This window comes from Hordeum vulgare, chromosome 4H (genome assembly GCF_904849725.1).
Source record: "Hordeum vulgare subsp. vulgare chromosome 4H, MorexV3_pseudomolecules_assembly, whole genome shotgun sequence".
Taxonomy (NCBI): Eukaryota; Viridiplantae; Streptophyta; class Magnoliopsida; order Poales; family Poaceae; genus Hordeum; species Hordeum vulgare.
This window is the reverse complement of record NC_058521.1, coordinates 410259039-410274729: the sequence shown is the minus strand read 5'-3', so window position 1 is coordinate 410274729 and position 15691 is coordinate 410259039. Positions and strand designations below refer to the sequence as shown.

The 15691-nt window shown below is 48.2% G+C and overlaps 2 protein-coding genes across 2 annotated transcripts; both read left to right on the top strand.

Annotated features, from left to right (window-relative positions):
• Positions 1-1007: 1007 nt before the first annotated feature.
• On the top strand, positions 1008-9025 carry LOC123448765 (14 kDa zinc-binding protein). The gene is made up of 5 exons (XM_045125764.1): positions 1008-1227; positions 2043-2100; positions 8239-8328; positions 8473-8590; positions 8678-9025. The coding sequence occupies exons 1-5, from the start codon at positions 1172-1174 to the stop codon at positions 8743-8745; spliced, it is 390 nt and encodes a 129-aa protein (XP_044981699.1). The 5' UTR covers positions 1008-1171; the 3' UTR covers positions 8746-9025.
• An 88-nt stretch (positions 9026-9113) lies between these two features.
• Positions 9114-10263, top strand: LOC123448764 (E3 ubiquitin-protein ligase RHA2A-like). Its single transcript, XM_045125763.1, has one exon. It carries the CDS (start codon positions 9520-9522, stop codon positions 9967-9969), a length of 450 nt encoding a protein of 149 aa, XP_044981698.1. The 5' UTR covers positions 9114-9519; the 3' UTR covers positions 9970-10263.
• Positions 10264-15691: the final 5428 nt, after the last annotated feature.

Below are 15691 nucleotides of genomic sequence, written 5' to 3'. Positions count from 1 at the left end.
GTGCCCAGCCGCCTCATCCCCGGTCACCTCCCTGCATGCAGGCGTCGTCGCCGTGGGAATCGCGTTCCTGATTCGCTGTGCTCGCGCGCGTCGGCGTGGGCTTCTTTTGGTTGTGCAGACGCTCCTGGACCAGCGCACCGTAGCTCCTCCATCCGTCGGAATCCTGCGAGAAACTTCAGAGCTTCAACTACTAATTAGGAATAATTATGTCAGAGTTGCTGATTCCTCGCCGTCCCAAGCCGCCGCCGTCGCTCGCGTGTCGCTCGCCCACAACGACCAGATCCAGCACTCCATCGACAGTACTTGCCCCTCACCGCGGATCCTGTCTGCCTCGGACCGGTACACAGCGCCACTCGCGTGTACCTCGCCGCGGATCCTGTCTGCCTCGGACCGGTACACAGCGCCACTCACGTGTACCTCGCCGCCATCAACCGGATCCAGCACTCCGCCGTCGGAACCTACCCCTCGCCGCGGATCATGTCCGCCTCGGACCGCTGCACCACATCTCGCCGTTTCCTTGCACCGTTCATCGTGCCCTGCTGCGTTGATTCGGCTGCATCATTGCGCCCTGCGCCTCCTCGACCCCGTCTCCTCGCGCCCGTGCGCCGCCCCCTCGGCCTTGCCTCCAGGGGACAAGCCCAAGCCGGAGCTTCCCAAGCTCCCTCGCCTCCGTCCGGCGGCGACGCATTGCAGTGCGTCCTCGGTGGTGGAGGACGGGAATGGATAAGCTGCCCACGTGTCCGGTAGTGAGCGAGCCGAGTGGTGATTGCCAGGGGGTTTACATAAAAACGAAACGTTTTTTAACTTACAACAGGAGTGCGGGTTAAATTCCAAGAAATATAAGGACTTTTCTAAAAAAACGGCGACGACGTAGACGACGGACGACAGAAGCACTACGTGCTTTATTATTAGGGGAGATTTTCTCGAGTATTATATACCATGAAAAAAAAACTGCTGTTGCGCACACCAATAATCTGCTTTCTATTGTCTCGGCGTAAACAAGGTTCTAATCTGAAATGCTGTTGTGAGTTGACCGAGATGCCCAAGCAACCGGAAGGGTAAAGCAGTAAATTGAGCAGGAGGAAAGCGAGGGTTTCGGCCTGACGTGCTCTTTATCTACCAAGCTCCGGGCGGCGACCATCACCAACCAGGTGCTCGCGGAGGTCGATCGATGGCGTCGGAGAAAGACGCGGCGCTCGCCGCCGTGCCCAACGACAACCCCACCATGTGAGACCCTTGCCTGTACCCCTCTCTCCTCCTCTCGCAAAGCCCGCACTAATCTGTCGCTGACGTAATGGTTCCGGCGCGGACTGCTCGATCTGTCGGACTGCGCTTCGCTGGCAAAAGCTGTGACAATAAAGATTTTGGTGGTTTCACATGTTGCAATTTTTCACTATGGTCTCGAGTAATTGTGCGGGGATTGATGAATTTGTAGTACGTATTTGAAATGGGTAGTGAAGGATCAGTGAACTAGTTTTGTCCCCAAGCTTCCCCAATGGTTGTATGCTGCTAGACTGCTGGGACATCATCAGTGACGCTGGTATGACTCGATAGGCGTCGTATTCCTTTACCAACTTGAACATTTGCAACGTGCAAAACAGAGTGCAAATCGGCGCCTGGCCAATAACGATATAGAAGTAGGGCATTAGTGCAAGCCATTTGTTAACGAAATGTTTCACCGTGTTGGCTATTGATTTGCAGCAGTAGTCCACTTATGGCTTCATCAGTTGAACTACACTGCTGCTGGTATTGTGCTTTTATGTTCATAGTAATTATCTTTGTAAGTAATCTGTAATATTTTCTAAAACGGTACCTTCATGTTTAGCTACTAATTTGTTGATGAAGGATTAGGGAACATGCCCTGGGTTAATGGGGTATACCGTACTGTTACCAACACTTTGTTATTTCTCCATTACAGAATTGCCTTGCTGAATAGATCAACTAATGCCTAAAAGGATGTGAAGAAAGCCGAGTATTTAAATTATGTATAGCAAAGCCTTTGAGCAGGTGCATCCATTTCTGAGTATATATTGCATGTGCAGATTTGACAAGATCATCAAAAAGGAGATACCTTCTACAGTGGTGTATGAGGATGAGAAGGTATTGTGTACTGGAGTATTTTGCTTTCTCCACTGTCAGTTAGGATGGAGAACATTTCAGTGATAACATGACCGAGGTTGCACTATCAATATTAATGAAATATCCTGCAGTGAAACTAAACTAGAGTGGATGCACATACTTGAGTTCACTAGAGAACAATGGGTTTTGTTAGAATATACCAGAGATGCAATTCATGCCATATAATCCGTTGAACAACTTGGGTTGCCATGCATTAAGGATTTTATTATAAAGGACTACATACAGTTGTTTGAGGAACTGGGACGGTTTCATCTAGTTAATGAACTAGAGAGCTAGGCAAGATAGCAACTCAGCTATTATCAAGATTAAAAAAGTGCTAGGCGTAAATTCCTAGTTTTGCGTATACCTGGCGCCTATCTTTCCCAAGTGCACACCTAGCAACGCTTAAGCTAGATGTTATGTTGCCATGCTGGTGCCTAAGAATGCTTAAGCGCACGTATATCAGTACTTTTTTTAATCATTGGCTATAATGATGTTACTGCTTACTACTGTTGTTCAAGCCACTTTTGGACAGCATGTACCAGTGGTTGGAATTCACAATATAGTTAAGCCTTAGTGGTTATCTAACATTCTGAATCTTCCCACTACGTCCGAGTTGTTGAGTTTTATTGATTTCTGATAAAAATAAGGAGCAACTGTAATATATGGACCCACAATTTACACCGAGACCATGCATTATGCTACTCATAGATGCCTGTACCTCAGACACACAGCATGTACACAGAATTTTATGATAATTCCATGCAAAAAATTTAGTTGCCCCCCTCCATGTTCATTCACTTGCAGATTAGCAAGGACCAATTGAAAATGTTGCATGGGTCATGTGGTAAATTTCCAGTTCTGCCAGTCAATCCTGTTAGAGTTATATTCTAGCCTGTATATTTTCCCCATTGTATGAGGGGTTTCCTGCATGTTTACCACCTGTACATGTATTTTTTCTATATAGGACAAATTTTATCTACCACCGGTGGTAGTTACCACCACTTGCGTTTTGTATGTTGTATGTAGTATCTATCAAATCGGAGAGTATGTAAGCGTAGTATGTAGTATATAATAATGTTTTGGTAGTATATATACTATTTTTTTTGGTAGTATGTATCATATTTTGTGTATGTTCTTTTTTACGTACAAAAATATATGTATTTCACAAATATAATAAAAACTATGGGCTAACTTGTAATTTTTTCATGTAACTCACTTTGAAAAATCTTATATATAATATATAAACATAATAAAAATAATAAATTAATATATATACTACGACATGATAGTATATGGAACATGTGGGGTAACTACCCCTGGGTGGTAGGATGTACTTTTCCTATATATATATTGGCCATTGCCCCTCGGGCAATACAGGTTGCATATTCTTAACATGGTATTAAAGCTCTAGGGGTTTTTTTTAGCACGCGCAACTCGTGCTTTTCCGATCCAGTCGCTGCGTCCGTCTCTGCTCGTATTTTCTTCGGCCGATTGTTGTCGCATTCGTGCTATCTCTCCCTCATCGACACTCACATTCGTTCCCTCCGCGCATTCCAGCAGCTCGGCGTGGCCCTGATCCAGGCGATCCAGCTGCTGCCCGTGGATGCTGCTCTACCTATTTCCTTCGTCCCGCTGGGCAGGTCCAGCCGCCAGGTCCTTGCCCACGATCCAGTCAATGGATCCCTTGCCCACGATCCTGCCGCCCTCGCGTCATCACCGCAATTGCTGTCCTCCCTCACCCGGCGCCCTCGCGCCCTCGTCGCATCTCCCCCGCCAGCTGCCGCCCTCGCCGGATGTCAGCCCTCGCCGGTTCTCCACTGCCAGCCGCCGCCCCTCGCCGGATCCCCCGCCAACTTCTCTTTTCTGCTGCTGGAGGCTGGCTGCCTTCCTAGCCGTTGGTGTTGACCTGCTGCTGCTGCTGGAGTCCGGCTGCCTGCCTAGCCGCCGGTGCTGCACCTGCTGGATGCTACTGGAGTCTGGCTGCTGCTGTAGCCTGGCTGCCTTTCTACTGCCGGTGTTGCTTGCTGCTACTCGATTCGCTCCTCTCAAGTGACCTGGCCACCACTGCTACTTCTGACCTGCCCTGTTTTGACGGTTGAGTAAAAAAAAAGTTCCGCCAGATGTCCTTGCATTTCGACGGTGTTCCTTATGCTGATCCCGTCTCACACATGCATTGTCTCTCAGTGCTCGTCTATGACGGTGTTTCCTTCGGCGTCTGCTGAAGACTGTGGTGGTCGCTCCCCTACGACTACTCTGGAGACTTCTGCATATGATGATTGTCGCTCTACACCGACTCCTCTTGCGACTTCCATCGGTGAACATCGCTCTTTGCCAGCACCTCTCGCGACTTCCATCGGTGGTACTGGTGCATATGACTCCATCGCCCGTGCTTCGCATACACGTCTTCCCTTCACGCTTGGTACTTGTCAGCATACGGCCTCGTCTTCTCCACCGGCCTTTATGAACGATACTGGTCATGCTACACCGCCACATTTAGTGGCTTTCACAGGTGGTGGTGGCCGCTTCTCTCCCGGTGCCACTGCGGCGCCTACTTCAGCTGTGTACTTCACCAAGGAGGAGATTGCGCGACTTTGTGCCCTGTTGATTGCCTCTGACTCTCGACTGTCGGGTGCATCTACACCGACATCTTCAGTTTCGCCCCTGACTGAGCAGGAGATTGTGCGATTTCGATGCCTGCTAGCTCCATCTTCTGGTTCTACATCTACATGTTTTGCTAAGGACTCTTCTGGCATTGTGAGACCACCTTCTACACAAGCAGGTACATCTCCATGGATTCTTGATACTGGAGCATCTTTTCATATGACCCATGATTCATCCACTCTATCCTATACCCGACCTCTTGATTCTCCTGTTCATGTTCTTACTGCTGATGGTACCTCTCTCTTGGTTACTAGCCGAGGCACTCTTAGCACTTCATCTTTTCATGTTTCCGATCTTGCTCATGTTCCTCGGCTTACCATGCAACTCATTTCTGGTGGTCAGTTGACTCTGGTTGCAGGGTCATTCTCGACTTTGACTCGTGTTCCGTTCTTGACCGTCACATTGGTGCTCTTCTTGGTGCTGGCCCCCGGCGCCGTCTCTCAGGGTCTCTGGGAGCTTGACTGGCTTCACCTTCCATCCGCTGCCTCTGCTGCCAGTCTCTCCACCTCTGTTGCCTTGTCTACCAGCTCTTTTCAGCAGTGGCATCATCGTCTGGGTCACTTATGTGTCTCTCGTTCTCATCCTTAGTTCGACGTGGTCTTCTCGGACCCGTCTCCGGCGGTGTGTCTTTAGAGTGTCAGGGTTGTCGGCTTGGTAAACAGGTTCAGTTACCTTATCCTCATAACGAGACCGTGTCTTAGCGTCCTTTTGACCTTGTTCACTCTGATGTCTGGGGTCCAGCTCCCTTTGCCTCGAAGGTAGGCCATCGCTACTATATTATCTTTATAGATGATTTCTCTCGACACACGTGGATATATTTCATGTCTTTTCGTAGTGAGGTCTTATCTATCTATAAGCGTATTGCTGCCATGGTTCACACTCAGTTCTCTACGCCTATTTGCGTGTTTCGTGCTGACTCTGCTGGATAGTATATCTCCAAGATGTTGCGTGGATTTCTTGCTGAGCAGGGTACTCTTGCTCAGTTCTCTTGTCCTGGTGCTCATGCTTAGAATGGCGTGGCTGAGCGCAAATATCGTCACCTTCTAGAGACGGCTCGTGCGATGATGATCGTCGCCTCTCTTCTGCCTCACTTTTGGGCCGAGGCTGTCTCCACTTCCACCTATCTCATCAACCTTTAGCCGTCCACTGCTTTACAGGGTGGCGTTCCTTTCGAGCGTCTCTTTGATCGTTCTCCCGATTACTCAACGCTTCGTTTGTTTGGTTGTGTTTGCAATGTTTTTCTTGCCCCTCGTGAACGCACCAAACTATCCACTCAGTCAGTTGAGTGTGTCTTCTTTGGTTATATCGATGAGCATAAGGGCTATCGTTGTTGGGATCCTGTCGGTCGTTAGATGCGTATTTCTTGGGATGTGACTTTTGATGAGTCCCGTCTCTTCTACCCGCGTCCATCTTCCTCGACCTTTGCAGTGGAGTATATATCTTTCCTCACTTTTCCTGACACACCTATCACTCCCGTTGAGCCCTTGCCCGTTCGTTCTACTGCCCCTGCTAAACCAACTATTGCAGATTCAATGCCATCATCTCCCATGGTTTCCTCACCCCACTTGTCACATGATTCTGCACCTTCATCCCCGGTGTCTTCTCCACCACCTTCGTCTATTCTGGAGATCCCTCCTCGTGTTCTTCTGGCTTTTCCTCAGTATTATACTCGTCGTCCCCGTGTTGTTTCTCTCCCTCCTGGTGTTCGTCCCATCACTTGTAAGTGGGTCTACAAGGTTGAGACTCGCTCTGATGGTTCTTTTGAGCGTTACAAAGCTCGTCTCGTGGCTCGTGGCTTTCAGCAGGAGCATGGTCGTGATTATGATGAGACTTTTGCTCCTGTGGCCCATATGACCATTGTTCGCACACTTCTTGCCGTGGCCTCTGTTCACCATTGGTCTGTGTCTCAGCTTGATGTTAAGAATGCATTTTTTAATGGTGAGCTGCGTGAGGAGGTTTATATGCAGCCCCCACCTGGGTATTTTGTTCCTGATGGCATGGTATGTCGTCTTCATCGCTTTCTTTATGGCCTTAAGCAAGCACCTTGCGCGCATTGTTTGAGCGCTTTGCCTCTGTAGTGACTGCCGCTGGTTTTTCAGCGAGTGTTCATGATCCAGCGTTGTTTATCCACCTTTCTGCTCGTGGTCGGACTCTTCCTCTTCTATACGTTGATGACATGATTATCACTGGCGAAGACCCCGAGTATATTGCCTTTGTGAAGGCTCGTCTTAGTGAGCAGTTTCTTATGTCTGATCTTGGTCGCTCTTCGCTACTTTCTTGGGATTGAGGTCTCTTCTACCTCTGATGACTTTTATATTTCTCAGGAAAAGTATATCCAGGATCTTCTTGCTCGTGCTGCTCTTACTGATGAGCACACTATTGAGACTCCCATGGAGCTCAATGTTCACCTCCGTGATAATGATGATGACCCCTTGCCTGATCCGACGCGTTACCGTCATCTTATTGGGAGTCTTGTCTATCTGGCTGTCACTCGTCCGGATATCTCCTATCCGGTCCATATTGTGAGTCAGTTTGTCTCTGCTCCCACTTCGGTTCACTATAGTCACCTCCTTTGTGTTCTTCGATATCTTCGGGGCACGATCTCTCATCGCCTGTTCTTTCCTCGCTCTGGTTCGTTACAGCTTCATGCCTATTCGGATGCTACGTGGGCTAGTGATCCCTCGGATCGCCGTTCACTTTCTGCTTACTGTATTTTTCTTGGTGGTTCTCTCATTGCCTGGAAGACGAAGAAGCATACTGCAGTTTCCCGTTCGAGCTGAGTTGCAAGCTATGGCTCTGTTGACGACAAAGGTGACTTGGTTAAGGTGGATACTTCAGGACTTTGGTGTTTCTGTCACTACACCTACTCTGCTATTACCTGACAGTACAGGTGCTATTAGCATTGCGCGCGATCCTGTGAAACATGAGCTCACCAAGCATATTGGTGTTGATGCTTTTTATGTGCGCGTTGGGGTGCATGATCAGGTTATTGCTCTTCAGTATGTGCCTTTCGAGTTATAGTTGGCGGATTTCTTTACGAAGGCACAGACTATAGCATAACATGGCTTCTATCTCTCCAAACTCAGTGTTGTTTATCCACCATGAGTTTAGGGGGGGGGGGGTAGAGTTATATTCTAGCCTGTATATTTTCCCCATTGTATGAGGGGTTTCCTGCATATTTATCACCTGTACATGTATATATATATTGGCCATTGGCAAGGCAATACAAGTTGCATATTCCTAACAAATCCACGCATCCTTGCCCTGTTATGAATTTGACATTAACATTCTTTTGAGGGCCTTACGCTATATACTTAAAAATGCTTAAATTGTTGAAGTTCATCAGTCTTCTGTTCTTATATTTTTGACTGAACACTTGAGTCGTGTTATTTCTTCTGTGCTATACTGCATCTGCTACTGTACCATATACTTAAGAGCTGTGGGTTCATTTTCCAGGTCCTTGCTTTCAGAGACATAAATCCTCAAGCTCCAACCCACGTTGTAATCATTCCCAAAGTCAAGGATGGATTAACCGGCCTTTCAAAGGTAATGTTCAACTGTTCATCCATAATCGCAGTTTTAAGTTTTCCAATTTAATCCAACTGGTCATCATGTAGTAGATCTATTAAAGTTTCCTGGAATTTAATGTGCTTAAGAGAAAATGATATTCATTTGCAATAATTTCTCCAGGCAGAAGAGAGGCATGTAGAGATACTTGGCTGCCTCCTCTATGCTGCAAAAGTTATCGCAAAGCAGGAAGGACTTGAAGATGGCTACCGTATTGTCATCAATGATGGCCCTAGTGGATGTATGCCCCCAGTTCAATGTGCTATTGGTTTTTAATGCCTATTCTTGTGCCCACTTGTCCATCGGTGACGGATATCTTTGTTTGCAGGTCAATCTGTTTACCACATCCATGTCCATCTCCTTGGAGGCAGACAGATGAACTGGCCTCCAGGCTAAAGAAGCTTCTGGTTGCCGATCAATCGTCATGGCAGCTATGTCCTTTGCATCTCAATCGAATAATTCCTGTAATTGACATAACAGTTTGTGCGACGAACATTTGCTCTATCTATGGAATTGCCGAAACTATCCTGCTGTGAGTGCATGGACAAGAAACTTGAACCTGAACCGGCTCATTGATGCATGCTGTGTTCTTTCTAGTCAGTCTGCTATTTTGTTAGTTCAGTAGTTCTGGTTACTGGGTTTTAACTATATTTCCGTGAATGCATCACGATCTTCACGTCTGCGTGCATGGACCTGCTGGTGTGTGCCCTGGTCTACCTATGGTGTGAACATTTGACGCGATTTTTTGGATCCTTTTGGGCCAAATGTCTATTCAGATCTTGCAGTCTCAGCTACCCCCCGGATTACAATATCTGATGATTAGACCCTGGGTCTCCGGAATCTAGATATGTGATGCTGTGCAGACCCTTATCTGACAGCTTCGGTGTAGAGTGCAATGTACGTGAGGCTGGCGAACGTGCTGGTGTGGCCGTATGGTTGCAATTGTCATTAGTGGTGTGAAGCAAAGAACAGGGGCAATGCATCTACTTTGATTACCTCCTTAATCGATATAAAGGTACCCAAGGAAAAAACAGGCTCCTCTGTTGCTGTGTACTGAAACAGGAAACCGCGTTTGCGACAGTTTGTTCTTGACGTTGCTCACTCTCTCACACAATATATGCTGATGCTTCTCTTGTGACACTTTAAGAGAACAACAACTCGACAAGCACAATGACAAGCCTCGTCGCCACTCTCCTGCGCCTCTTCTCCATCTTCTTCGTCGCCGCCGCGGAGGCCATCCGCCGCCTCGTCGGGTGGGCACGTCCGTCGCCCGTGCAGGAATGCCCGGAGGCGGTGGCGTGCTCCACGGAGCTACCCGTGGCGCGGTGCGGTGAGCAGCGTGGAGCGGGGCGCGAACGCTGCGTCTTCTGCCTGGGCGGCATGGAGGAGGGCGACGAGGTGAGGGTGCTCAGGTGTCAGCATCTGTTCCACCGCTGCTGCCTCGACCGGTGGCTGGCTACGCGGCCGGGGGCGACGTGCCCGCTCTGCCGTGGCAAGCTCCTTGCGGTCACAGCTACCAAGCGCGCCGGGGAAGAGGAGGAGGAGAGGAGCATCGAGGGGATGTGCATGGTCATGCTCATGGCCTACGTGCATAGCCATACTTCGGTTCCGGCGGTTTAACACGCATATGTCACGGTGGACGGCGACGGGTCCAACGACCTGATCGATGTGGACAGCACTCGTACTATCCGTCCCGTGGGATAGTGGTAGTTTCCGTGGAACGTTACCAAATGGATTTACAGTTGGGAGAGTGCATTTTCTCTCACAATTCAACGAATTAATTTTGAATACAGTATGTGCCCCAAATCACCGCACGACGGGGCAGCCTACATTTGGTTCTGTTTGTTTCGGGCTTAGCTAGCATACTCATAGGAAAAATGAAAAGTTGAAACAAACAAAGCAGTGTTATCTAGAACCAGTGTTAAACATTTTGAATACAGTATGTTTTATTTAAGTTAACTTCAAGTTATCTAGAACCAGTGTTAAACAAAGCTTCCACGTTGCCACATAACCGCGGGCACGGCTTTTCGAAAGATTTAACCCTGCAGGGGTGCTCCAACTAGTCCATCACAAATTACCACAAGCCGCATAGAAATCCTCAATCACGAAGCTCGCGATCTCGTCGGACTCCCTAGTGGAAAACCTCAACTCTGAGATTACCCAAAGCATCACCGGAATCCCGATGCACAAGATATCTCGTCAAAGGTAAAACTAATCCAGCAAGGCCGCCCGACGTGTCGACGATCCCGATAGGAGTCGCGTACCTCGTTCTCAGGACACGGCGGATGAGCTAGACGTCGGGATCGCTAAACCTCCGGGTGACCAAAGGGGCGCCGGACATCGCTCAGGTGGGGCCAACACTCATGAGGAGCACTGGCCCGGGGGTTGATTAAATTATCCTCGGGGTCCGGAAAGTCCCTATGCAGTTTATTAGGTGTTTAGGCAAATGTAGTATCAAAGTTGGGCCTTGCCAGACCAGCTTTAATCTAAAATGAATTATCAAGGGGGTCCCCATAACAACCCCGATCGTGTTAGGAGCGCTCAAATATGGAACATAACACCGGTAGCCGGAAACTAAGGGGGCAAAGGTGGAACAAAACACCAGGCTAGAAAGGCCGAGCCTTCCACCTTTTACCAAGTATATAGGTGCATTAAATTAAACAGCATTTAAATATGGTGATATAACAAGGAACCCATGCTTTCACATGGAAGCAATGCACCTGCAACTAGCAACGCTATCAACAGGATTAAGCAAGCGGTAACATAGCCAATCAGTGGTTTGCTAGGTCGAACAGGTTGAAGGTAATCATGGCATTGTTGAGAGGCTGATATTTAACAGGTGGTAGGCAACGAGACATAAACGATAGAAGCGATAAAACTAGCATGGCAATGATAGTAGTGGTATCTGGGGAAATGATCATCTTGCCTGAGATCCCGCTTGGAAGAAGAACGACTCCGTGAAGCAGACGAACCGACGTAGTCGAACGGGTCCTCACATCCGACACGCTTGCGGAACTCTATCGAGACGGGGAAACCGGAAACAAGCATCAACACACGATATTCACCACACGATGCACAACACATATGATGCATGAGCTACTGAATACACGCAAGTCACGGCATGACAAATCACACAACCAAACACTACACATTTAGTGAAGTTCAATATGCAACGAGTTGCATATTGACGAAACTCCACGCTAATTATTTAGTTCACTCCCGGTTATTTACACGGCAATGTTAATGTTGTTAAGCATGCAAGAGGTGAAGCGGAAATTAAACTACCTATTTAGACATTTTAAATGAGGTCGGAAACGACATATAGCATCTCCGAGACGACCTCACATGTTAATTTACAATTCTGTCCAGATCTGAATTAATGCATTTAATTGGTTGTTAAACAGAAAAACAAATAGGTTCACGTGATTCTACGCGTCAAGGCAAGCAACCTACACGTAGAGAACACCTCCAACGGAGCTACGGATCAAAAGTTACAAGCACCGCAAGATATGATGGCATGAATGCAAAATGTGTGCAACGACGGTCATGAGCACTTCAAAACATACATCACGCAAGAGAAAATGAAACTACACGAGATTCTAAGCAAGTTTCATGTAGGACGCGATCAGAACGGAGCTACGGTTCAACAACTACAAGCAAAACAAGAAATAACTACAAACTGCCCAAAACAGCTACATAGCAACTTCTACGCCTCACAACTCCGGCTACACAACTCCGATAAACTCAAGCAAGGCATGGCATGAAAGAGGGGAAGACGCACTACTACAAACAACTAACGACAACTAGCATGGCAGCAAGGAGCACTAGGAAAAGAAGACACAAAATGGCACCTCACGCACTATTTCAGACTTAGTGAAAATAACACCTCCTGAAAGTGCACTTTTCAGCCTGAAGCAATATTGACAGCAGCAAAACCTATAGCTACAGGAGTCCAAATGGCATGAAACTTAACAGCATGCTAGAGAAACATAAGGGGTACAACTAACTCCATTGGACCAACCCCAAAAGAGCTACAGATCACAAGCTAGAAGCAAAACAAAACAGCAACAAAATAATAACAGAATCCAGACTTAGAAATATTTCAGCTCCTCTAAAACAGCACTATTCAAGCAACTTGAGGACAGTCAAACAACACCTAAACATGCATTTCTATTGCAACTAAAAATACCAGGGGCTGAACAAAACACCCAAGATCAACTCTCCAGTTGACAACTAATTCAAACGAGGCCCGGAATAAAACCTACGGATTAAACAAAAGGGCTTCACGACAAAATATCTCACGAACTAACTTCCTCGAAAGCTAAAACTAATTGCACAGAAAAATCCATGGGATTTTTCTACCCCGGAAACATATATAATATGTGGGGTTTGCAACACGAAATAAAGCCACACATTAATGCGAGATAATACCTCTAAACGGGAAAATAAACTACCGGCACAACCCTACACGGAAAAATACGAGTGACCGCTCTAAAATACGCAGAAATATGGTCCCTAAAACATGGACATTAAATCTATGGCATACGGGCAATCCGGATACGCACGAAAATTAACTACGGAATGGATCCTAGTTAAACAGCACGTAAAACGAGGCATTAGGCACTCTAAACAGCGTTAAACAAATATGCACGTTGGATAATCGTGTTCTACTCGCGAAGCTACCCCAAAACGATATATAACACGCGTCGTTCCGACCTACGGTTTAGAAACTACGAACGTTCTAAGATATACCTACTTTCTGGAATATAAACAATTCCGAAAACAACCTAAAATCTTAACGGGCCGAATTGGAGGCGCATCATAGTTAATTCACGCCCTGGGCGAGGGATAGGCTTGCTGGGCTCACCTGCGTGGCCACTTGGGCCGATGGAACTCGCGAGCTAGGCCGGCCGCGGGGCCCACTGGCGGGCGCTGGAGGTCGGAGCGGCCTGGGGAGGCGCTGGGCCTAGGCCGTCCTGGAGGAGGCGCTGCGGGAGCCGGGGCCTGCTCGGGGCCCAGCCGAGCGGGGCTGGCTCGGTCGAGGCAGCAGCTCTACCGTGCTCCCGACGCAGCGACGGCGGCGCAGCTAGGGCACGCGGCTGCCCCGGATTCCGGCGAGGGACCTGCCGGCCAAGGCCGTCGGCGGCGGATCCGGCCTCGAGGTCGCCGGATCTGGACGTGGGGCTGGCGCAATGACGGGTAACGCGGCGGGAACGGCACGGCGGCGCTGGGGCAGGGAGAGACGGCGGCGAGGTGCAAGGCGGCGGCGGCGGGGGAAGACCGACGGCCGGCGGTGGAGCGCGGGCTCCGGCGGGAAGCTCGGGTACCGCCGGCTCCTGGCGGCGGCTCGCTGCGGGCAGGAGGCGCGGGGCGCACATGAGCGCAGGAGGCGGCAGCGGGCGGCGGCGCGCCGGATGGGCCCGGGACGGGCCGCGCGCGGGCCTAGCGGGCCGGCGGCGGGAGGAGGGAGACAGGTGGGAGGAGAGAGACTAGGGTTTGGTGGGGTGCGGAAATTGAGGAGGAATTTGAGGAAGGCTGTCTAAAAATTAAGGAGGAGGGGGTATTTATAAGGAAAAGGGGGCTCGGTTAACCGGAATCGCGATCCGGATCCAACCGCGGGGTCGGATTCGGACGATTCCGAACGCGGGGCGTGCTACGTGGCCGTGTTGTGTAGGCATCCGGAGACGAGAGGGAGAGCGGGCGACGCGGCACAAATTTTTAAAACATCGACAGACGTCCGACGAATAACCGAAGACGGTGCCGCTATGGTCGACTGTTCGGGTAGCAGACGGATTCCGATCGCGACGAAATTCGACAGGCGGCCTGGCTATATCTAATCGCGACCGCGTGCCAAGTTTCACCTCGAACAAAGAGTGTTTTAAACACACTTTAAAACAGGGTTTCGACGATGCCGCGGGCGCGTGCGTGTGCGGTCGGACTCGGAACGAACAACGACGAACACGAAGAGAAGCGGCAACTAACAACGAATGCAAGTTTGAAAACGGGCGGCAACGGAGACACCGATGCAATGCAGATGATGTGCATGATGCGATGATGATGCGGCAACTGAAAATAGACACGCGACGAAAACAGAAAGAAAAGGGGAAGCTTCTGGAACGTCGGCATCGGGGTGTCACAACACTCCTACACTACGAGAGGATCTCGCCCCGAGATCCAAGAATGAAAGGGGGAGAGGAAGAGAAAGAACAAGAGGTAAAAACTTAGTCGCTTCTTTGACAAACGAGTGAAACCAACGATCCTTGAAGGTTGCAAGGAGATGAAGAATGACATGAGAAAGAAGCCAGAATTCACGGAAAATTTCGGCAGCACTTCGGTAGGAAAAAGGGGAAAAAGATTCGAAAAGGTGGACGAAATAGACAATATCCACCACCAACAAGTAAATAGAACAAGAGAACACCATGATCTTGGTGGCACAACATAATAGACCCAAAAGAGCAACATCACAAAGCCTCCGGAACAATAGAATAGGAACTAACTCAAGCGGGAGAAGAGAATGAAGCAAAAGAATGAGAACTATCATCACAATAGAATTGAAGAGCCTCCGGATAGAAGAATAGACGGAGTAGTTGGAACACCAACAACGAAAAGAACAAGATAGTAGTGGGCTTATGAAAATCATCTCAACAAATATGAGGTGACAACCAACCACTACAAGAACCAAGGATAGATGAGAGCAAAGATACGAAAACTTCTTACACCGAGAGGATACATTGAGAGCTGGGATTAATGACAAGCACCATGATAGCAACAATCCATAAGAAAAGCTTTAGGTGAAATCCAAACCTAGATAGCTCAATGAAGAAATCATGGGTTGAAAATACCTCATGATCCTAGAATCGGTGGAATTAATTATCTCATTCTTGAAAGGAAAACTCTTCAAGTCTCCTACACTAACAAGAAGGCTACAATACCACCTCAAAGGATAAAGGAAGAACAAATGCACTTAGAAACGCAAGAGAACGGATACTTGAGGTTCTGCAACAAAATATTGAAGAACACTTTGAGAATGAATTGAAACCTTGATGAACCACCATGAAGGACCTCCGTATACAAAAGAATGATGCAAAGATATCAAGGTAGAAATGAATAAGATTATGGCCTTGCCAAGATTTAGATGAAGCTTCACAAAGAGATACTTGATAGAACTTAGAACTCCGGAAAAGAAAGATAAGAACACTAGAGAAAAGGAATTGATATCAAGAGCCACTCCGGAAGAAGAATTGAAATCTCTTGGAAGGAGGAAGAACAAGAATAAGAATTATGTTATGCTCATCCTTCATCAAGTTTAATTGATGACAAACAACGGATTTAGCATACCACT